Genomic DNA, 25,060 nt, shown 5'->3' on the forward strand with positions numbered 1-25,060 from the left:
TTTGTGTCTGTCTTCGGTGTACAAGACTTTAAAAACTTCCCAAAGATACTTAAAAATCAAGAGGTGAATGGTAGGGGGGACGTGAAAATGTGCTGGGAAAGCAGACCTAAAGACTAACAAGTCCCCGGGACCAGATGTCCTGCATCCCAGGGTCTTAAAAGTGGCTGCAGAGATAGTAAATGCATTTGTTATAATCTTCCAACATTCCTTAGATACCGGAAGGTGCCCAGCAGATTGGAAAATAGCTAACGTAACACCTTTGTTCAAGAAAGGAGGGAGGCAAAAAGCAGGAATCTACAGGCCAGTTGACTAAGAACTGTCAGAAGAAAATTGCTAGAATCCATTATTAAGGATGTTATAGCAGGATACCTAAAAAATCATAACTTGATCAGGTAGATTGAAAATTGTGTTTAACTAATTTATTGGGGTTTTTTGAAGGTGTAACAAGCAAGGAGGATAAAGGGGAACCTGTAGATGTGGTTTACTTCGATTTGCGAAAGGCATTTGATAAGGTGCCACATCGAAGGCTAGGACACAAGATAGGAGCGCATCTTAGCATGGGCAAGGGATTGCTTAGCTAACAGGAAGCAGAGAGCAGGGATAAATGAGTCTTCTTCAGGTTGGCGAGCTGTAACTGGTGGAGTGCCACAGGGATTATTGCTGGGGCTCAACTATGTACAATCTAAATCAATGATTTGGATGAAGGGACTAAAGGTATGGTGGCTAAATTTGCTGATGACACCAAGATAGGCAGGAAAGTAAGTTGTCAAGAGGAGGGAGAGAGTCTGCAAAGGGATATAGGCAGGTTAAGCGACTGGGGATAAATTTAGCAGATGGAGTATAGTGTGGGAAACTGTGAACTTGTTCACTTTGGCAGGAAGAGTAGAAAAGCCAATCAGAGGCCGACAGCTCTTGTGTTCAACAGGCACTGGGGATGCGTGGCTGCTGCTGGAAGAACACCCCCACCCCCAGAGTCTCAGGATCATGGAGCAAGCCAGGGCAAAGCTAAGTATTGTGGTTGGGGGGTGGTAGGGGGGGGTGGGGGCAGTCGGGGTGGTTTTGTGGGGTGGGGGTCACAGGGAGAGGGAGGGCAGGGGGGTCAAAAGCAAGGGCAAGGAGGGTGGCTCTCAGCAGACACCTCCCCTCTGTCTCCAACGTCCAGTCACTCGATCCAGCACTGAGTGCCTTTGACCGCACCCACCGGAGGTGACAAGCTGCCCACAGGGCAGCCACATGGCGATAGGCCCACCTGCAGCTGGGTTAACCCCAGCGCTGGCTGGATGAGGCCCCTAAGTGGCCTTTAATTGGCCTTCCCACCCAGAACTTAACTCTGGCAGAGGCGGTAAGGTGGTGGGGGTTCGCTCAATCTGCCATCTCCACCCCACACCCACCGCCCACCCCCCCCAACAACACGCCGTTCCCCGCCTCCAAGCTCACCACCGGCGAGAGCAGAAGATTCCCTCCGATATGTCTTTGCAGCCTCTCTGTGCTCTCCTCACAGAAGAACAGAAGGAAGAGAGGAAACCCGGGGGAAGAAAAGCAGGGAGCAAACCTGAGGGAGTCAGAGGGGAATTCCTCGAGTGATTGAAATCACATGGGGTAAGTGATACTAGTTAACCCACTTGCCTTCTATAGAGTATAATCTCTGTCCCCATTAGGAACCAGTCCAACTCCCTCTAGGAGGGGGTCTGCACCAATCACACTGGACAATAACACATTCCATTAAAATCACTCATTAAAATTGGCGGAGAATTCTCCTCCGAATTAACATCCCCCACTATTTCTGGAAGCTGTCTCAATGTAACCTGGTTGATGAACACTTTGAATTCCGTAGTATTTACAGCACAGAGACAGGCCATTCAGCCCGGCTGCCACATGGACCTCCTCCCCACACCTATTCATCTAACCCCACATACATACCTTTCAATTCCTTTCCAGGAACCACTCTCTGGATAAAGAAATTTCTCCTGAATTCTCTGTTGGATTTATCTTATACTTACGGCCTCTGTTTTGGGATTCCTCCCACAAGGGGAAACATTTGCACAAAGGCTCAGCATATCCCAGAACTTCAGATTAATCCTGCTGTGTCCTGATTTATGGAAACAGGCTCCAAACAGGCATTCAGAATTGGTGGGGGAGTTGGTTGGCACGGTAACCTTGCTGTGTCTCGGTGCAGAGTTGGCAGAACAGTGTCCCGCAGGCCATAGCAAGTCGGCGACCCTTGTCCGTCTCTCCCTATGGGCAGAAATTTCCCCCCACTCCAGGGGGGTGTTGTGTGCAGGGGTGGGCGGGAGCAAGCGTGAACCCAATCGGTGGTGGTTGGGGGGCGGGGCGGGGGGGCGCCGCCATTTTACATGGGCAGGCCAATTAAGGCCCGCCCTGCGTGACGCACACTCGGAAGCGCCGAGCGCTCCCTGTGCGGTGGGGGATTCCCCTGAGTTGGGGCCTGCGATCTTTGGAAAATGGAATAAAGGTTTAAAAACATTTTAAGGACCTGTCCCCTCGTGTGAAACTGTCACACGAGCTGGGACACGTCCATTAATGTTTTCAAAAAATTTTATGCAGTTAATAAACCCTTCACGAAGCCTCACCCCGCCCGTGGATGTGGTTCCATGAAAATGCGAAGGCTGCCTGGGCTCTTCGCCTGCCCCACCACCCCCCCTCCCGACAACCTTAAGGTTGGACGGGCCACCTTCTTAACAGCTTTAATTACTTTGTTAACGGCCTTAATAGGCCTCTGACAGTCCGGCGGGCACGGAGCTGAGTCAGCTGCACGCCCGCCCGAACTGACAACCTAAATGGCGGGCGGTGACGTCGGGCAGGTCACCTGTCGTCGGGAAGGCCGCCTGTCGTCAGGAAGGCCGCCTGTCACCGGGAAGGCCGCCTGTCGTCGGGAAGGCCGCCTGTCGTCGGGAGGGCCGCCTGTCGTCGGGAAGGCCGCCTGTCGTCGAGAAGGCCACCTGACATCATTGGGAAGGCCGCCTGTCGTCGGGAAGGCCGCCTGTCGTCGGGAGGGCCGCCTGTCGTCGGGAAGGCCACCTGTCACCGGGAAGGCCACCTGTCATTGGGAAGGCCGCCTGACATCATCGGGAAGGCCGCCTGTCGTCGGGAAGGCCGCCTGTCACCGGGAAGGTCGCCTGTCGTCGGGAAGGCCGCCTGTCACCGGGAAGGCCGCCCGTCGTCGGTAGGCCGCCTGACATCATCAGGAAGGCTGCCTGTAGTCGGGAAGGCCGCCTGTTGTCAGGAAGGCCGCCTGTCGTCGGGAAGGCCGCCTGTCGTCGGGAAGGCCACCTGACATCATCGGGAAGGCCGCCTGTCGTCGGGAAGGCCGCCTGTCGTCGGGAGGGCCGCCTGTCATCGGGAAGGCCACCTGTCACCGGGAAGGCCGCCTGTCGTCGGGAAGGCCGCCTGACATCATCGGGAAGGCCGCCTGTCGTCGGGAAGGCCGCCTGTCACCGGGAAGGTCGCCTGTCGTCGGGAAGGCCGCCTGTCTCCGGGAAGGCCGCCTGTCGTCGGGAAGGCCGCCTGTCGTCGGGAAGGCTGCCTGTCGTCGGGAAGGCCGCCTGTCACCGGGAAGGCCGCCTGTCGTCAGGAAGGCCACTTGACATCACCGGGAAGGCCGCCTGTCGTCGGGAAGGCCGCCTGACATCACCGCATATCATTGTACACGTTGGCGAGAGGGCCCCACCCCCCCCCCACCCACCGACAGGAAATTTCTTCCCGGTGACTTACAATGGGGAGATTTAAACACGCAAACCACAAAGATATTAAATCAGGCATTCAGCAGGTGGGCGGATTTGTTGAACAGGGCCCAGAAGCAGTGCGGTACTAGCTACAAGCGTCAAATTGTTGATCACACACTTGCTCGAGGGTTTGAAAGTTCTCGGTTCAAAGCCCATATGGGGACTGGATGAACCGAGCGTGGGTTGTAAACTGTAGGGACGGCGGTGGTGGGTGGGGAGTGCTGCACTGTCAAAGGTGCCGTTCTTAATATCAGGTGTCGAATGGAGACCATGAGCAGAAGTCTCTGGCTGGCGTGTAGGCACACACCCGACCTGCTCAAGCGTAAAATTGTGAGAGAAGATGTTGGGCGAGCATCCAGACATCATCCCGCGCTCTTGCCAGATTGCGGTCGGCGGGCACTGGCAAGAGCTGGAAGCGCGCCCGCCGACAATTAAGAGGGCAACTAAGCCCATTAAAGTTCCCACTGTCCCCGGTTTCTCGTGGTCCGTCCAACCTTATGGTTGGACTCTTGCCAGGCGGACTTTGCATTTTTGGTGAAACCTCATCCAAGGGCAGGATGAGGTTACCATTATTAAATTTAAAAAAATATATGGACAGAATTTTCATCACGTATATGCTCAGGTGACTGATTGAAACAATTAAACGAAGATTTTAAAATCCGGAAGAAAATGTCCATGCTTCACAAAGTCTTCAGCTCCCCGAGGCAGCTGGCGGTTTATTGGCCAACCTGTGTGAAATCGCGGCCCGGGGGTTGGGGGGTGCCAATCACAGCCGGTGGTCCGTTTCCCAGCCAGTCCTGGACCCACCGATCGTGCCCGCCCACCGACCTGAAAATTCTGTCCGAGGTGTCAACCTTTGCACTGGATGACACTTGAGGTCAACTCTTCTGAAAGAAAGGCTTTCATTCATGCAGCGAGCATCAAGTTGCTTCACCTACAGTGCGCCAGTGAAAATTCTGCCCCGTTTCTGTCTAATTGAGTGGCTCAGCGAAGGGTTAAAGATCCAGTGGCACTAATCAAGGAAGAGCAATGAATCCTCCTGCTGCCCTGGTCAACATTTACCCCTCAACCAATACCACCACAAACACAACAATTGGTTATTTATGTCAATTATTTTTGCATGATCTTGCTGTATGACATATGACTGCTGTATTTCGTTATATCGGGATGGCTGCTTCATCACTAGCTCACTGCATGTGAAGCTTACATAAGTGAAAGCGTTTCTTTCACACGAGTTGACCTCAGTATCACCTCATGCAAAGGTTGGCACCTCTGACAATACAACATTCTCTCCGAGATCTGGATGCAGAGAGTTTATGATTTTCCATAATCGGAGATCAAAGCTTTTGGACTTCATGGTTTTAGTTTCCACCGTAGAGTTTGCCAGATTAACCGGTACAAATATTCGGCTCTTCACCCACTGCCCTCCATCCCCGCCGCTCACCTACAGCACTATCTTACCAGTGGGGATGTCAGTATCCGTTGACACCTCTGTCGCTGTCACCTCAGGTTGAGTTGGTGGTGGCAGGAATACAGGCATGGCTCCCGGTGGAGGGATGTACGAGACCTGCAGAATTATGGTGGCCTGTCAAGGACAAGGAGAAAAGAAAAACACTTTTACTCAAAACTAGCCAAGGTGGGGGTCATTGGTTAGTTCACATCGCCCACATTTATCTGTCAAGATAAAACAGTGTCCCTTTAAGGCAATGAAGCCCAATTGCTATCAGGTAAGCACAAGTTCGGGTCATTCAGAGTATAATTGCCGTTTGACCAGGGAACATTCCAAACTGTAAAGTACACATCAATTTCAGATCATTACATAATCTTTTTTCCTTTATTCTTTCATGGGATGCAGGCATCACTGACAATGTCTAATTGCCCTTGAACTAAATGGGCTGCTCACTTCAGATAGCAGTTAAGAGTCATCCACATTGCCGTAGGCCCGGAGTCACAGGTAGTCCAGACCAGGTAAGGATGGCAGATTTCCATCCCTAAAGGACACTAGTGAACCAGATAGGGTTTTGCAACAACCAATGATAGCTGTTACTGAAATCAGATGTTTATGAATTCGAATTCCACCAGCTGCTATGGTGGGATTGAAACCCGTTCCCCTGCAAAGCATTAGGCTGGGCTCTGGGATGACTAGTCCCATGACATTACCACCACATCATGTAGGCCCCCTGACAAAAAGTTGCACCCAATTAACTTGTCCTTTCTCTTTAGTGGTCTGGGTTATACTTGCGCAGTGGCTATCACTCTCGCCACTCAGTTAGGAGGTCAGTGATTTAACTCCCAGTCCAGGAACTTCACAGACAGACGGTATCCAGACTGACATTGTCAGTGCAGTACCAAGGGGTTGCTGCACTGCTGGAGATGCATTAACCAATGCCCTATCTGCCCTCTCACGCAGATGTGAAAGGTCCTGTGGTTGCTAATTTGAAGAAGAGCAAGGGGGTTTTCACCGGTGTTTTGCTGATATTTATTCCTGAGCCAACATCATCAAAACAGTTTATCTGGTCTCTATCACATTGATATTTGTGGGAGCTTACTGTACACAACTGGGATGTGGCTACACTTCAAAAGTACTTCATCGGTTATAAGACACTTTGGAACTTCCTGAGATGGTGAAAGGTGATTTAAAGGTAAATACAAATTCTTTTTTTTTCCATTAGTCTGCACCCACACTATTAGTCCCCAAACCATTCCATTATCTGCCCTACACCAGGAGCCTTCGGCCACACCAGTGGTGTTTGTCACAAGGCAACTGTGATCCTCACTGAGGGAGTATTCAATATGAGACACCAAATAATCCACTTTCGTGTTTATATTATTCAGACTCAGGATGCACATGTCACTTGTATATTCTTGAACCGCTGCAGTCCATGCGGTGTAGGTACACCCACAGTGCTGTTAGGGAGGGAGTTCCAGGATTTTGACCCAGTGACAGTGAAGGAACGGCGATATATTTCCAAGTCAGGGTGGTGAGTGACTTGGATGGGAACTTCTAGGTGACAATGTTCCCATCTATCTGCTGCCCTTGTCCTTGTAGATGGTAGAAGGTAATAGGGTTTGGAAGGTGCCGGCGAAGGAGCCTTGCTGCATTCCTGCAGTGCATCGTGTTAATGGTACACACTGCTGCTACTCTGTGTCGGTGGTGGAGGGAATGAACATTTGTGGAAGGCGTGCCAATCAAACAGACTGGATGGTGTCAAGTCACTTGAGTGTTGTGGGAGCTGCACTCATCCAGGTAAGTGGGGAGTATTCCATCACGCTCCTGACTTGTGCCTTGTAGATGGTGGACAGGCTTTGGGGAGACAGTAGGTGAGCCACATTTAAGTCTGTAACATGTACGATGTTAAATCCTCCCGGTTAAGGTGTGATTTCATCAGGGTACTCAAAGTTAGAAGGGTTTTTGATAAAGAGGGAGAAAATGTTTACACTCGTGGAAGGATTGGTAACCAAACCAAAACAAATTGGCAAAAGAATCAGACATAAGATGATAAGTTTTTTTACTCAACAAGTTATTTTGATTTAGAATGTGCTGCATGAAAGGGTGAATAAAGCAGATTCAATAGTAATTTTCAAAATAGAATTGGATAAATATTCGAAGGGATAAAAATTGCAGGGCTATGGGAAACAGTGGGGATTGAGACTAATTCGATAGCTCTTTCGAAGAGCCAGCATCGACAGGACAGGCCAAATGGCCCCCGATTATGCTGTTTGATTCTAATATATTAGACAGATGGTTGAAGGAAAAGGGAATAAAGAGATATGGGTACTGGGCAAATGCATTTGAGTAGAACCACTGTTTATGTAGAAGATAAACACCATTAAGGACAAGATGGGCTGAATGGTTTGTTACCATAATGAGATGCAAATCAGCTGGTCCCACAAAACTGCAGCCAACTGTTCTTTGGCTGTTCATTAATTTTCATAAGCAACAAGTGCCTTCAGCCGTTTCTTGATATCACGTGGAGTGAATCGAATTGGCTGAAGACTGGCATCTGTGATGGTGGGGACCTCCGGAGGAGGCCGAGATGGATCATCCACTCACCACTTCTAGCGCTGGGTTCCATCATCATTGAGGATGGGGATATTTGTGGAGCCGCCTCATCCAGTGACTGAATGTGGCAGGACTGCAGAGTTTAGATCTGATCTGTTGGTTCTGGGATCACTTACATCTGTCTATCACTTGCTGCTTGTGCTGTTTGGCAGGCAAGTAGTCCTGTGTTATAGCTTCACCAGGTTGACACCTCATTTTTAGGTGTGTCTGGTGCTGCTCCTGACATGTCCTCCTGCACTCTTCATTGAACCAGGGTTGATCCTCTGGCTTGATGGTAATGGTAGAGTGGGGGATATGCCGGGCCATGAGGTTACAGATTGTGTTCAGGTACAATTCTGCTGCTGGTGGCCCACATAGATGAGTCATGACTTGCTAGATCTGTTTGAAATCTATCCCATTTAGCATGGTGGCAGTGCCACACAACATGATGGAGGGTATCCTCAATGTGAAGGCGGGACTTCACCTCCACAATGACTGTGCTGTGGTCACTCCTATCGACAGGTGCATCTGCACCAAGTATGTTGGTGAGGATGAGATCAAATATATTTTTCCCTCACCACCTTCTGCAGACACAGTCTAGCAGCTATGCCCTTCAGGTCTCGGCCAGCTCGTTCAGTGGTGGTGCCACTGAGCCTCTCTTGGTGATGGACATTGAAGTCCCCCACCCAGAGTACATTCTGCGCCCTTGCCACCCTCAGTGCTTCCTCCAAGTGATGTTCAACATGGAGGAGCACTGATTCATCAGCTGAGGGAGGGCGGTACGTGGCAATCAGCAGGAGGTTTCCTTGCCCATGTTTGACCTGATGTCATGAGACTTCATGGGGTCCAGAGTCGATGTTGAGGACTCCCAGGGCAACTCCCTCCTGACTGTATACCACTGTGCCGCCACCTCTGTTGGGTCTGTCGTGCTGGACAGACATACCCAAGGATGGCGACGGTGATGTCTGGGACATTATCTATAAGATATGATTCTATGAGGATGACTATGTCAGGCTGTTGCTTGACTAGTCTGTGAGACAGCTCTCCTAATTTTGGCCAGATGTTAGTGAGGAGGACTTTGCAGGGTCGACAGTGCTGAGATTGCCATTGTCGTTTGCGGTGCCTCAGTCGATGCCGGGTGGTCCGTCCAGTTTCATCGCTTTTTTGAGGCTTTGCAACAGTTTGAGTGACTTGCTGGGCCATTTCAGAGGGTACTTAAAAGTCAGCCATGTTGCTGTGGGTCTGGAGTCACGTGTAGAGCACACCAGATAAGGACGGCAGATTTCCTTCCCTAAAGGACATTAGTGAACCAGATGGGCTTTTACAACAATCGACAATGGTATCATGGTCATCCTTAGACTTTTAATTCCAAATTTTTATTGAATTCAAATTCCATAATCTGCCATTGACGGGATTTGAACCCTGGTCCCCAGAGCATTACCATGGGTCTCTGGATTATTGGTCCAGCCACTACGCCATCACCTCTCCTTCATCTATCAAACACTCCCAGGACAGGAAGAGCACGGGGTTAGACACAGAGTAAAGCTCCCTCTACACTGTCATTCAAACACTCCCAGGACAGGTACAGCACGGGGTTAGATACAGAGTAAAGCTCCCTCTACACCGTCCCCATCAAACACTCCCAGAACAGGTACAGCACGGGGTTAGATACAGAGTAAAGCTCCCTCTACACCGTCCCCATCAAACACTCCCAGGACAGGTACAGCACGGGGTTAGATACAGAGTAAATCTCCCTCTACACTGTCCCCATCAAACACTCCCAGGACAGGTACAGCACGGGGTTAGATACAGAGTAAATGTCCCTCTACACTGTCCCCATCAAACACTCCCAGGACAGGTACAGCACGGGGTTAGATACAGAGTAAAGCTGTCTCTACACTGTCCCCATCAAACACTCCCAGGACAGGTACAGCACGGGGTTAGATACAGAGTAAAGCTCCCTCTACACTGTCCCCATCAAACACTCCCAGGACAGTTACAGCACGGGGTTAGATACAGAGTAAAGCTCCCTCCACACTGTCCCCATCAAACACTCCCAGGACAGGTACAGCACGGGGTTAGATACAGAGTAAAGCTCCCTCTACACTGTCCCCATCAAACATTCCCAGGACAGGTACAGCATGGGGTTAGATACAGAGTAAAGCTCTCTCTACACTGTCCCATCAAACACTCCCAGGGCAGGTACAGCACGGGGTTAGATACAGAGTAACCCTCCCTCTACACTGTCCCATCAAACACTCCCAGGACAGGTACAGCACGGGGTTAGATACAGAGTAACCCTCCCTCTACACTGTCCCATCAAACACTCCCAGGACAGGTACAGCACGGGGTTAGATACAGAGTAAATCTCCATTTATACTTCTCAGCATGCATGCAACCAGTACAGCACCTGTTCTCAGAGTGTTTGATGGGTTAGTGTAGATGGAGGACAGTCACTGCCTTTAATGTATGATAACCACAAACTATATCATTTTAATTTAAGCACAGCCCCAGTTTTGCTGCCATTCACCAAAACACCAGAGATTTACTTCTAAATATAATAAACCTATGCCCCAAGGAGAGAAGTTTGAAACAGCTGACAGAGAAAGCTGGAGGCCGGAATCCTTTGGAATTCACTATTGCTGATCCCACTCCTCAGGAGGATTCCCGGAGGAGGTTGGAAGATGGAGCAAAGCCAAACAGTGGCTGAATACTTTCTTGCAGTAGCTGGCCAGAGAATCCATGCTCAGCTGTTTGAGTTAGGCCCAGACGTCTGCTGATGGTGGCATCGTGGTAATATCACTGAACGGGTAATCCAGAGAATCAGGCTAATTCTCCAGGGACATCGGTTCAAACCCCACCAAGGCAGCTGGTGGAATTTAAATTCAATTACTAAAATCTGGAATATAAAGCCAGTCTCTGTAATACTGACCATGAAATTATCATCGATTGCTGTAAAAACCCATCTGGTTCACTAATGTCCTTTATGGAAGGAAACCTGCCATCCTTACCTGGTCTGGCCTCCATGTGACTTCAGACCCACAGCAATGAGTCACTCTTAACTGCCCACTGAAATGGTCTAGCAAACCACTCAGTTTGAGGGCAATTAGGGATGGGCAACAGATGTTGGGCTTGGGAGCGATGCCCACATCCCATTAGATTACTTAGCAACCCTTGACTAAGGAAGGGGTGTTGGGGTGGCATGGGGGGATGTTGGATGGTGGTGTGACTGACTCTCTTGCTGCTGATGATGATTTCTATTTATGAATTACATATTTCCATGTTAGGCTGTAAATTCACAGTGTACAACACAATTTGTATGGTAACTTCCGGGGCAATGGGAAACAATGCACTTCTTGAGTTAAGGTCGCACTGAATTTATATTCTCTGAAAATTTCACATCAACAATTCAATCCACATTTTTTCTAAGATGTTGATAGATGTCTGATTGGCAAATCCTGGTGGTAGTGTCATTAGTGTCAAAGGGCAAATACCATGTATGCATTTTGTGGGTTGGTGCCAGAAATGTCAGAATGGTAAAGATGTATTAGCTACAGAGTTGAATTGTTTGGTATACATAGTGGTTTACTTGTAGCCACTTTCCTAACATCAGTTGTTGGCTCTGTGATTAATTATCCTTAGAGAATACGCATTGGGTCTCCAGTTTCACCGTTGCTACTGTCATTCTGCCTGATGTAATGAAAGAAAGACAAAACCTACATTGAAACAGCACCCTTTACAATTTCCCAAATCACTTTACAGCCAATGAAGCACTTTTAAGTAGTAGTCACTGGTAGAATATAGGCATTGTTATCAAATGGTGGAGCAAGCTCGAGTGGCTGAATGGCCTCCTCTTGCTCCTAATACATACGTTCATATGTCATTTTGTATGGATGAGAAGAGGGTGGAATCATGGCTGGAGTTCTGTTTATTTTGTTGCTAATGAAAGTTTGCTGTGGCCAGGTTTTGTGGGTGAAATTGCCAGGACAGGGGAGTGTAATGGGCTCACAATGAATCAGTAACCTGTTTTATCCTGCACATGATTCTCAAGAGTCTTTTTTATTGTCTTCAATTTTGTCCTTTTGTCCAGCTATCTGTTATCTCACTCTATCTTGATGCTTTTTATGAGTTTTTTGAAGTATTGAAATATTGTGATAAAGTTGTGTTACATAGTAGATATTGAAAATATATTGTAGTGAGAAGCAGCAATCATGATGGGATTACTGAGAGGGTGCACACAAACTAACACTGCATTATATCATTGCTGTTCTAAATACGAATGACACATGCTGCATGTATATTGGACGATATTTATAACCAGATGCCAACAATAGGAGTTATCATTTTACCTTTTTGCAATTGGTGATTTGATTGGTACATCTTGAAAGGGGGAAAAATACCATGCATGATTGAGGAGGAGGGCTAAGTGGGGAGCGTGGGGAATAAGGGGCCCGATACAATTTAAGCCTGTTTATGGACAAAGAAATAGACAAGTTGCAAAAAAATGTTTTGGATTGGGGGAGAGCGGATTTTAGTAAAATAAGGCAGGATCTGGCCAAGGTAGACTGGGAACAGCTACTTGTGGGGAAATCTACCGAGGAGCAGTGGGGGCCGTTCATAAAGGAAATGGGGAGGGTACAGGCTCAACATGTTCCCTCTAGGGTAATAGGAAGGAGTAACAAGCCCAGAGAACCATGGATGACCAAAGATATTCAGGATACGATGAGAAGGAAAAGAGAGGCTTTTAGCAGGTCCAATGGAAGCATTAGTGGAGTACAGACAGTGCAGGGTGGAGCTTAAGAAAGCAATTAGGAGAGCAAAGAGGGGATATGAGAAAACTCTGGCTGGTAAAAGTAGGGAAAATCCCAAGATATTCTATTAGTATATCAATGGGAAGAGGATAATCAGGGAAAGAGTAGGGCCCATTAGGGACCAAAGGGGCAATCTATGGGTGGAGCCAGAGGACCTCGGTAGAGTGTTGAATGAATACTTCACATCCGTCTTCACCCAAGAGAATGAGGATGAAGGTATGGAACTCGGGAATAGAGACTGCGAGGTTCTTGAGCGAACTGATATAGGGAGTGACAAGGTATTGGAGGTGTTGGCAGGTTTAAAAGTGGACAAATCTCCAGGTCTGGAAGATTTGAGTCCCAGACTGCTGAGGAAGGCAAGGAAGGAGGTCACAGGGGCTCTGACCCAAATTTTTAATTCCTCTCTGTCTACGGGGGAGGTGCCAGAGGACTGGAGAACCCTTGGGGATGTTCCGCTATTTAAGAAGGGTTGTAGAGATAAGCCAGGGAACTACAGGCCAGTGAGTTTCACATCAGTGTTAGGGAAACTATTGGAGAAAGTTCTGAAGGAGACAATCCATCTCCAACAAGGCCAATTTCTCCTTTCTAAGTTTACAAAATTATGAGGCGTATAGACAGAGTAGATGCGAGTAGGCTCTTTCCACTTAGATTAGGAGAAATAAACACGAGAGGACATGGCTTTAGGGTGAAAGGGGAAAGGTTTGGGGGGAACATTAGGGGGAACTTCTTCACTCAGAGCGTGGTGAGAGTGTGGAATGAGCTACCATCTGACGTGGTAAATGCGGGCTCACTCTTAAGTTTTAAGAATAAGTTAGATAGATACATGGATGGGAGAGGTCTGGAGGGTTATGGACTAGGTGCAGGTCATTGGGATTAGCGGAATAATATTTCAGCACAGACTAGAAGGGCCAAATGGCCTGTTTTCTGTGCTGTAGTGTTCTATGATTCTAAGGTGCAACGCCCAGAACTGTGGACAGTATTCCAGATGTTGTCTAACCAGGGCTTTGTACCACTAGCTAGCATTTTTGATTAGTTTTTGTACCCACCCACCAGATTTTAGTAATGCGGTTCATGCAGGGAGCCTGAGTTGCTGTGGCAATATGCACTTTTCCATGCATGTTGTCGCCTGGAGCTATGGATAGTGATGGTAGAGGCTCCAACTTTCTTTCCATCACATGGCTGACCAGGAATCTCTCCGGCTCTTACCGCCTGCCATTGGCGTGTGTTGGAAGGGTTGGCAGGTTGATACTCAACCTGTTTGGCTGCGTTGTGAACACACCTTCATTGGCCATCAAGTCCTGGAGTGGAACTCTAAGCTGGAGTTTAAGGGGTGTGACCCACTGCACCTCTCAAGACCTCCAGCATTCTTTGTACATGGATCCAAAGTTCTCTTTGGACCTCCTCTGCTCCTTAGCTGTTCATACATTTAAAAAATACTCAAATCCAGGGAAAGAAAACTAATTGGCGTTTGGAAAAGTATCGACTCATAAATAAATGAAAGTAAACGAGGATTTGTTGAAAGCAAATGATGTTTGACTAGCTAGATCAAGTTCTTTGTTGAGAATATGGAGAGGGTTAATGGGGGAATGGTGTTTGATATACATATGGACGTTTAAGAGGCATTTTACAAAGTTCCATCTAATAGGCTGGTTAACAGAGCGGCAGTATGGATATAAAATTGGCTAAGAGACAGAAATCAGAGAGTAGTGATAGGCGGTAGTTTTCCTGACTAGAGGGAGGTAAATAGAGGTGCTCCCCAGCATTCAACGTTAGGACCAGTGCTCTCTTTAAAATATATTAATGATCTGGACTTGAGTGTACAGGGCATTCTATCAAAGTTTGCAGATATACACAACTCAGAAATGTGGTGCAAAATGAGGAGGACATAGACCTCCACGGGTCTATGTCCTCCTGCATTGGCAGACACATTGCGGGTGAAGTTTCACCCAGAGAAGTGTGAAGTGACACATTTAAGAGTAATGAGGAGAGGCAAAATGAACTAAAATGGTGCAATATTTGTGGGAGTAGAGGGACCTGCAGGTGTCTTTACACAAAATCTTTGAGTGGCAGAAGGGAAGGCTGTTTAAAAAACCCCTAAGGGCTTTATAAATCGAGAAATAGAGGAGAAAAGCAAGGAAGTTATGCTAAACCTTTAGGAAACAGTAGTTAGGCCTCAGCTGAGTACTGTGTCCAATACTGGGCACCACACTTTAGGAAGAACGACTGGGCCTTTGAGAAGGTGTAGAAAAGATTAACTAGAATGGTTAATTGCTCCGGCTCTCAGATCGACCCTGCCTGCTCTTTCTGCACAGCCCTGCACGTTATTCCTCTTCAAGCGTTCACTCAATTCTCTTTTTGAACACAATTATCGAATCTGCTTCTGCCACCCTTTCAGGCAGCTATGGGTTACCCTAGGATATCATTACAACTTGGAGACTAAGATGTATTCACCCCGATCACTATACAACATTTCCCACGGACCTCGCTTACCAGCCTGAACAAGTGGCAGCAGCATGTGACTTTCAGCAGTTTAAGGCAGAAGCTGGAATACTGAATCATTACCGTTTTGACTCATCATCACCAGATCATAACAATTCACTGCACGAAAATGTTTTCCCTCATGACTCAGGGGTGAGGGAATTTGGTTCTGTGCTCAGGTTGGAGAAGCTGGAGCTGTTCTCCTCAGGGAAAAGAGGGTTGAGAGGAGCTTTGATCATGGCGTTCAAAATATTGATGGATGTCGATGGGATGAATAAGGAGAAACCGTTTCTACTTGCAAAAGGGGCGGTAACCAAAGGACATAGGTTTAAGGTAACTGGCAAAAGAAGCAGAGACGACATGAGGGGAAAACATTTTCGTGCAGTGAATTGTCACGATCTGGAATGCGCTGCCTGAAAGGATGGTGCAAGCAGATTCAATAATAAGACCATAAGACCATAAGACATAGGAGCAGAAATTAGGCCATTTGGCCCATCGAGTCTGCTCCACCGTTCAATCATGGCTGATAAGTTGTTCAACCCTATTCTCCCACATTCTCCCCGTAACCTTTGATCCCCTTACCAATCAAGAACCTATCTATCTCAGTCTTAAATACTCTCAATGACCTGGCCTCCACAGCCTTCTGTGGTAATGGATTCCCCACATCCACTCTATCCAGCCTTTCAGTATTCTGTAAGTTTCAATCAGATCCCCCCTCATCCTTCTAAACTCCATCGAGTATAGACCCAGAGTCTTCAAACGTTCCTCATATGTTAAGCCTTTCATTCCTGGGATCATTCTCATGAACCTCCTCTGGACCCTCTCCAGGACCAGAACATCCTTCCTAAGATACGGGGCCCAAAATTGCTCACAATATTCTAAATGTGGTCTGACCAGAGCCTTATAAAGCCTCAGCAGCACATCACTGCTTTTATATTCTAGTCCTCTCGAAATAAATGCCAACATTGCATTTGCCTTCCTAACTACCAACTCAACTTGCAAATTAACCTTAAGAGAATCCTGGACTAGGACTCCCAAGTCCCTTTGCGCTCCATATTTCTGAATTCTCTCCCCATTTAGAAAATAGTCTATGCCTCTATTCTTCCTACCAAAGTGCATGACCTCACACTTCCCCACGTTATATTCCATCTGCAACGTCTTTGCCCATTCTCCTAACCTGTCCAAATCCTTCTGCAGCCTCCCCGCCTCCTCAATACTATCTGTCCCTCCACCTATCTTTGTATCATCTGCAAACTTAGTCGGGATGCTCTCAGTTCCTTCATCTAGATCATTAATGTATAAAGTGAAAAGTTATGGTCCCAACACTGACCCCTGCAGAACTCCACTAGTCACCGGCCACCATCCTGAGAAGGACCCCCTTATCCCCACTCTCTGCCTTCTGCCAGACAGCCAATCTTCTATCCCTACTAGTACCTTGCCTCTAACACCATGGGCTCTTATCTTACTGAGCAGCCTCCTGTGCGGCACCTTGTCAAAGGCCTTCTGGAAGTCCAAGAAGAAAACATCCATTGGCTCTCCTTTTCAAAAAGGGAATTGAGTGAACACTTGAAGAGGAAAAACGTGCAGGGCTGTGCAGAAAGAGTTGGCAGGGTCTATCAAAGAGCTAGAACAAGCATGATGGGCTAAATGGCCTCCTCCGGTGCGTCATGATTCCATGACTCTCTCCACAGCTAAATCTCCTCCGCACTCTCTCCAAGGCCTCTTTAATCAATGATCTTGCTTCTTAATCAGGGAATGGGAGTGGCTTTTGATTGCCCTTCCCTCGATACCTTCTTCCTCTCTCGTTGAAACCTGTCAGAGACTTCACTCGGTCTAACTGATTGATTCTGCTCTTGCTGGTCAGTCAGTCAGTCCTTGGCCAGTGTTCTCGCTGTCTCCGATTTTGCAGGCGTTATTCTGCTCTGACTCACACAGCCACAAGCTCTTGGCTTTCCCTTTGCTGATTCACTCAGATTTCTCAGATTCCACAGTTGCTAATGGAAGCCAGCTGGGGGAATCAATCTGAGCAACTAAAGCCCTCCAACCCCCCAACACCCGCCGCTCCAGTGCGAACCAGGCCTGTTAAAGCTGAAATGACCCTTTGATCATTTCACAAAGCTATAATTACACAGGCCATCAACCTCAGACTACATTACGGCTGGGGTATAAAATAAAACCACAAAAGAGCAGAAACTCACAGAAAGTCAATCAGAATGAGAAAGTAAAGAGGCCGACAACTCTGGCCTTGGCATTCCTCTTCCGCATCCCCAGTGTTAATTGCTCCAACACCGGTGGCTGTGCCTTTTGCTGCCTGGGCCCTAACTGATGGAATTCCATCCCTGAACCCCCCACACCCCCACCTCTCTCTCTCTCTCTCTCTCCTCCTTTAAGATGCTCCCTAAAAATTGCCTCACCTAACCTAATATCGCTTTATATAGCTAGGTGCCGGATTATGTTTGATAATGCTCCAGTGAAGCACCTAGGCTGCTTTAGTATATTAAAGGCACTATATAAAAGTAAGCCTTTGTCAGGTGTCACCATCTCCATCTGCACTTTCTCTCGGCATTGTCAGGGAACTGGATTAACATCAGTAAAGATACAGTCAGTAACACAGAGTTCTGGGGGAAAGGGGTTACTGAGTGACAGTGTGAGGGAGCTGGATTAACATCAGTAAAGATACAGTCAGTAACACAGAGTTCTGGGGGAAAGGGGTTACTGAGTGACAGTGTGAGGGAGCTGGATTAACATCAGTAAAGATACAGTCAGTAACACAGAGTTCTGGGGGAGAGGGGTTACTGAGTGACAGTGAGAGGGAGCTGGATTAACATTAGCAGAGATACAGTCAGTAACACAGGGTGTTAGGGAGAGGAGTTATTGAATGACAGTGTGAGGGAGCTGGATTAACATCAATAAAGATACAGTCAGTAACACAGGGTGCTGGGGAGAGGGGTTACTGAGTGACAGTGTGAGGGAGCTGGATTAACATCAATAAAGATACAGTCAGTAACACAGGGTGCTGGGGAGAGGGGTTACTGAGTGACAGTGTGAGGGAGCTGGATTAACATTAGCAGAGATACAGTCAGTAACACAGGGTGTTAGGGAGAGGAGTTATTGAATGACAGTGTGAGGGAGCTGGATTAACATCAATAAAGATACCGTCAGTAACACAGGGTGCTGGGGGAGAGGGGTTACTGAGTGACAGTGTGAGGGAGCTGGATTAACATCAATAAAGATACAGTCAGTAACACAGGGTGCTGGGGGAGAGGGGCTACTGAGTGACAGTGTGAGGGAGCTGGATTAACATCAGTAAAGATACAGTCAGTAACACAGGGCGCTGGGGGAGAGGGGCTACTGAGTGACAGTGTGAGGTAGCTGGATTAACATCAGTAGAGATACAGTCAGTAACACAGGGTGGTGGGGGAGAGGGGTTACTGAGTGACAGTGTGAGGGAGCTGGATTAACATCAGTAGAGATACAGTCAGTAACACAGGGTGGTGGGGGAGAGGGGCTACTGAGTGACAGTGTGAGGGAGCTGGATTAACATCAATAAAGATACCGTCAGTAACACAGGGTGCTGGGAGAGAGGGGTTACTGAGTGACAGTGTGAGGGAGCTGGATTAACATCAATAAAGATACAGTCAGTAACACAGGGTGCTGGGGGAGAGGGGCTACTGAGTGACAGTGTGAGGGAGCTGGATTAACATCAGTAAAGATACAGTCAGTAACACAGGGCGCTGGGGGAGAGGGGCTACTGAGTGACAGTGTGAGGGAGCTGGATTAACATCAGTAGAGATACAGTCAGTAACACAGGGTGGTGGGGGAGAGGGGCTACTGAGTGACAGTGTGAGGGAAGACAAAGATAAACTACTGCGGACGCTGGGAATCTGAAACAAAAACAAAAAATGCTGGAAAAACTCAGCAGGTCTGACAGCACCTGCGGAGAGAAAGACAGAGTTAAAGTTTCAAGTCTGTGTGACCCTTCTTCAGAGCTAAAGGGAAGTAGAAATGTTGTGAAATATATACTGTTTAAGGGGGCAGAACAGGTGAAGCTGGATAGAAGTGGTAGGCGGAGGCATAGGAGAAATTGACAAAGATGTCATAAACAAAAGGTCAAAGGGTTGTGAATAGTGGTGATACTGGCTAAAGGAGGTTCTACTGGTGACATTAAGAGTGGAAAGCAGGATACGATAATGGCAGGACCAGAGTAAGCACTCTGTGGGCAGTGTGAGGGTTCTGGATTAATATTAGCAGAGATACAGTCAGTAACATAGGGTGCTGGGGGGGCGGGGTTACTGAGTGACAGTGTGAGTTAAGATGCTTATACTGTCTTACCCCAGTATTCTGTTTCTTGGTGTCCAGCAAAGCCAAATTGAATTTGGCCATTAGGTTCGGGGAGCTCAGTACATCTCTCAGGGAGGTTCGAACGTCACCCAGAAACCTGTGAATTAAAGAACAGCGCAGGGTAAGTCTACAATTTAAGAACAGGGATTAGAATTCCCTCTGACCATTGCGGAGTCAGCACTATGTGAGGCAACACCAGGACGTGATCACAAACCGATTAAGGAAATAGGATTAGTGTTTGAAACAGTGCCCTCCTTACCTCAGGACCAAAGCCCTTTCCACAGTGTTAACATAGGAAACATGACAGCCAATTTGTGCACAGCAAAAACCTACAAATAGCAATGCGATAAGATATTGGCTGAGGGAGAAAATATGGACAGGACATCGGGGAGAGTGCCCCTACTCCCCTTCAAGCATTCTTGTGGGTTTCTTAACATCCAGCTGGGACCTCGGTTTAACGTGTCACCTGAACGACAACACCCCCGAGAGTGCAGCACTCCCTCAGTAATGCACTGGAGCGTCAGCCTGGGTGATGCACACAAGTCTCTGGTGTTAGATTTAAATCTGTGCATTACTGGGCGAAACACCCCCTAGAAACATTGCATAATAACACACTCTGTGCTGCTGAAGCCTAATACTCCTGCATGCACATTAGGCAACAACGTACTGTGTGTTACTGGTATTACATGTATAACACGTGTGTCGCAGGGTCAGACGGTTGCAGGCGGAAGGGCTATCGAGGAGTTGGCAACAACAATCCTGGTGGACACAAGCAAAATACTGCAGGTGCTGGAAATATGAAATAAAAACAGAACATGCTGGAAATCCTCAGCAGGTCTGGCAGCATCTGTGGAGGTAGAAATGGAGTAAATATTCCAGGTCTGTGACACATCCTCTGATGAGAGGTCATGATCTGAAACGTCAACTCTGTTTCTCTCTCCACAGACGCTGCCTGATCTGCTGAGCATTTCCAGCTTTTTATGTCTTTAATCCAGTGGACGGAGTTCTGAGAGTTTGAGAAAGAAATTTACTGTCCTACATGTGACTCCACACCCACGGCAACAATGGCTGCATATCAACCATCTTCTGAAATGGCCCTGGCAAGTCAAAAGAAGAATAAAACTGGATGGATCACCCGGCACCGATCTGGACACTGGAATTGACAAAGGTGCACACTGACCAGCCGACCCTGCAAAGTCCTCCTTACTGACGTCTGGGGGCTTGTGCCAAAATTGGGAGAGCTGTCTCACAGACTAGTCAAGTAACAGCCTGACATAGTCATCCTTGTGGAATCATAGCTTAGAGACACTGTCCCAGGCACTACCGTCACCATCCCTGGGTATGTCCTGTCCCACCAGCAGGACAGACCCAGCAGAGGTGGTGCAGAGTGATATACAGTCAGGAGGGAGTTGCCCTAGGAGCCCTCGACATTGACTCCAGACCCCATGAAGCCTCATGACATCAAGTCAAACATGGGCAAGAAAACCTCCTGCTCATTACCATGTACCGCCCTCCCTCAGCTGATGAATCAATATTCCCCCAGTAGGAATAAACAGTTCGGACCAGTATCCTTATTTCCCAGTTTTTACTGTTTTTTTTCCCATTCTGGGCCTCCATGAACACCACTTGGAAGAAGAACTGAGGGTAGGAAGTGCACAGAATGCACTCAATGCTCATCATGAAGAGTGATTCGGCAGCGCCACTACTGACTGAGCTGGCCGAGGCCTAAAAGACATATCAGCCAGACTGGGCCTGAATAGGTGATGAGGGAACGAATAAGAGGGAAAGACCTATTTGACCTCATTCTCACCAATGTACCTGTCACAGATGTTTTTGTCCATGGCAGTATTAGTAGAAATGACCACCATACAGTGCTTGTTGGATCCCGGTCCTGCCCAGATGCAACCCGTCCAGTCTGTACTGGTCCCACCTTCCGCAGAACCGGTCCCAATGTCCCTGCAATCTGAATCCCTCCCCCCTACACCATTTCTTCAGCCACATATCCAGCTGATAGATCCTGTTATTTCTACTCTCACTAGCACGTGACACTGGTAGTAATCCTGAGATTATTACCTTTGAGATGCTGCTTTTTAATTTACATCCTAACTCCCCACATTCAGCTTGTAGGACCTCATCTCTTGATAGTGGCTCAGAAAATCATGATGTGGAATATGTTTGGGTGGAGATAAGAAACACCAAGGGGCAGAAAACATTGATGGGGTTGTCTATTGGCCCCCAAACAGTAATGGAGATGTAAGGGAAGGCATTAAACAGGAAACTAGAGACACATGAAATAAGGGTACACCTGTAATCATGGATGACTTTAATCTACATATAGGTTGGACAAACCAGACTAGCAATAATACAGTTCTGTCGAAGGGTCATGAGGACTCGAAACGTCAACTCTTTTCTTCTCCGCCGATGCTGCTAGACCTGCTGAGTTTTTCCAGGTAATTCTGTTTTTGTTTTAGCAATAATACTGTGGAGGAGAATTTCCTGGAGTGTGTACATGATAGTTTTTTAGACCAATACGTTGAGGAACCAACTAGAGAGCAGGCTATCCTAGACTGGGTATTGTGCAATGAGAAAGGATTAATTAACAATCTTGGGGAAGAGTGACCATAAAATGATAGAATTGTTCATTAGGATGGAGAATGAAGAAGTTGAATCCAAAACTAGGGTCCTGAATCTAAGTAAAGGGAGCTATGAGAGTATGAGGTGCAAGTTGGCAATGATGGACTAGGGAAGTTTACTAAAAGGGTTGACAGTGGATAGGCAATGACTAACATTTAAGGAACGTATGCATGCATTACAACAATTATTCATTCCTGTCTGGCACAAAAATTAAACAGGAAAGGTGGCTCAACCATGGCTTGCAAAAGAAATTAGGGATAGTATTAGATCCAAAGAGAAGACGTATAAAATTGCCAGAAAAAGCAGCAAGCCTGAGGATTGGGAGCAGTTTAGAATTCAGCAAAAGTGGACACATGGATTGATCAAGAGGAGAAACTGGAGTATGAGAGTAAACTTACAAGGAACATAAAAACTGACTGTAAAAGCTTCTATAAATACATGGAGAAAAAGATTAGCGAAGACAAATGTAGGTCCCTTCCAATCAGAAACGGGGGAAATTATAATGGGGAACAAAGAAATGGCAGAAGAATTGAATACAAAAGAGGATACAAATAATTTCCCAGGCATGTTAGGGAAACAAGTGTCTAGCGAGACGGAGGAATTGAAGAAAACCAGTATTAGTTAAAAAAAATGGTGCTAGAGAAATTAATGGGGTTAAATGCTGAAAAATCCCCAGGGCCTGGAAATCTACATCCCAGAGTATTTAAGGAAGTGGCCCTGGAAATAGTGAATGCATTGGTGGTCATCTTTCAAAATTCTGTAGACTCTGGAGCAGTTCCTACAGATTGGAGGGTGGCAAATGTAACCCCACTATTTAAAAAAGGAGGGAGAGTAAAAACAGAATTACAGACCAGTTAGTCTAACATCAGTAGTGGGGAAAATGCTAGAGTCTATTACAAAAGAAGAGGTAACAGAGTTCCTGGAAAGCATTAACAGGATTAGACAAAGTCAGCATGGGTTTATGAAAGGGAAATCATGCTTAACTAATCTACTGGTGTTTTTTGAGGATGTAACTAGTAGAATAAATAAGGGAGAAGCAGTGGATGTGGTGTATTTGGATTTTAAGAAGGCTTTTGATAAAGTCCTATACAAGAGGCTAGTGGACAAAATTAAAGCACATGGGAATGGGGGGTACTGTACTGGCATGGATTGAGAACTGGTTAACAGACCAGAAGCAGAGAATGGGAATAAATGTGTTCCGGGTGTCAAGCAGTGACTAGTGGTGTGCCGCAGGGATCAGTGCTTGGGCCCCAGCTATTCACGCTAAATATAAATGACTTGGATGAGGGAACCAAATGCAATATTTCCAAATTTGCTGATGACACAAAACTGGATGGGGTTATGAGTTGTGAGGAGGATGCAAGGAGGCTATAGGGCAACTTAGACAAGTTGTGTGTGTGGGCAAACACATAACGTGGATAAATGTGAAGTTATACGCTTGGGTGTGAGAAACAGAAAGGTGGAGTATTAATTAAATGATGATATTTTGGAAAATGTGGATGTACAAAGGGATGTGTGTGTCCTTGTACACCAGTCAATGAAAGTAAATGGGCAGGTGCAGCAAGCAACTAGGAAGGCAAATGGTGTGGTGGTCTTCATTGCAAGAGGAATTGAGTTGAAGTCTTACTGCAGTTATACAAGGCCTTGGTGAAACCACACCTAGAGTATTGTGTACAGTTTTGGTCTCCCTACCTAAGGAATTATATATTTGCCATAGAGGGAGTGCAGCAAATGTTCACTAGGCTGATACTGGGGATTGGCAGGACTGTTGTATGAGGAGAGATTGGTTTGACTGGGCCTGTATACACTAGAGGTTAGAAGAATGAGAGAGGATCTGATTGAAATGTATAAAATTCTAACAGGGCTAGACAGACTGGATGCAGGGAGGATGTTTCCCCTGGTTGTGGAGTCTAGAACCAGGGGCCACAGTCTCAGAATACGGGACAGGCCATTTAGGACTGAGATGAGGAAACATTTCTTCACTCAGAGGGTGGTCAACCTGTGGAATTCTCTATCACAGAAAGCTGTGGGGGTCACTGAATATATTCAAGAAAGAAATTGACAAATTTTTGGAAATTAGGGTCATCAAGGGGTAAGGAGAGAAAGCAGGAATATGGCATTGAGATAGTGGATCAGCTGTGATCATAATGAATGGTAGAGCAGGCTCGAAGGACAGAATGGCCTACTCCTGCTCCTGGTTTTTATGTTTCTATGCTGAAAGAATGTTCCATCTCTTCACAGAGGATACCATCCATCATGTTTTGCTTGTACCATCATGTTACATAGGAAAGAGTCAGAACAGATCTAGCAGCTCAAAATTGGTCATTCATGACGTGCTGTATGTAGTTTTCAATTGGTCAATTGTTTTGTGTTTGACTATGTGAGTCTGTTTACTGTTGATGCTCAGTGTGCTCGATTAGTTAAGTGGGGGTGTGGACTCAGTAAAAGGTAAACAAATTGTCGAGGTTGCTGGAGCAGATATTCTAAAAGCCTCTTGTAAATAAAGTTCCTACACACAGATAAGCTGGTGTGTCATCTCTGCATAGCTCAAAGATATAAAATATACAACACTGTGTGGCATCAGCAGCAGGAAAATTGCATTCAACTACAATCTGTAAATTTATGACCTGGTATATTCATCAATCTAGAATTAACAGCAAACTGTTCAGCCTCAGTTCAATGGAAATGAATGCGAGCATGCCAGGAGCAGCACCAGGCATATCTACCTTAAGAATGAGATGTCAACCCGTTGAAGCTACAACAGAGGACTGAAATTGTGTTGAACAGTGAAAGCAGCATGTGATAGACGGAGCTAAGCGTTCCCATAACCAACAGTTCAAACCAAATCTCTGAGGCCCGGCTATATCCATTCGTGAATTGGTGGTGGACAATTAAACACTGACCTGAGGAGAAGATTCCAGAAACATCCCCGTCCTCAATGATGGGGAGCCCAGCACATCAGTGCAAAAGATAAGGCTGAAGCATTAACAACAATCTTCATCTAAAAGCGG

The 25,060-nt window shown here is 46.9% G+C and overlaps 1 protein-coding gene across 4 annotated transcripts in view; it reads right to left on the reverse strand.

Annotated features, from left to right (window-relative positions):
• The window catches only part of dysf (dysferlin, limb girdle muscular dystrophy 2B (autosomal recessive)), a 375,567-nt gene that overhangs the window by 282,909 nt on the left and 67,598 nt on the right, over window positions 1-25,060 (reverse strand). For all 4 annotated transcript variants that reach the window (XM_041186042.1, XM_041186052.1, XM_041186062.1 and 1 more), the window contains exons 4-5: window positions 19,407-19,512; window positions 5,205-5,328 (exon numbers count right to left, since the gene is read on the reverse strand). In XM_041186042.1, the coding sequence (XP_041041976.1) occupies window positions 5,205-5,328; window positions 19,407-19,512 (230 nt within the window). The remainder of the gene's footprint in view (window positions 1-5,204; window positions 5,329-19,406; window positions 19,513-25,060) is intronic.

Source organism: Carcharodon carcharias, chromosome 1 (genome assembly GCF_017639515.1).
Source record: "Carcharodon carcharias isolate sCarCar2 chromosome 1, sCarCar2.pri, whole genome shotgun sequence".
Taxonomy (NCBI): domain Eukaryota; kingdom Metazoa; phylum Chordata; class Chondrichthyes; order Lamniformes; family Lamnidae; genus Carcharodon; species Carcharodon carcharias.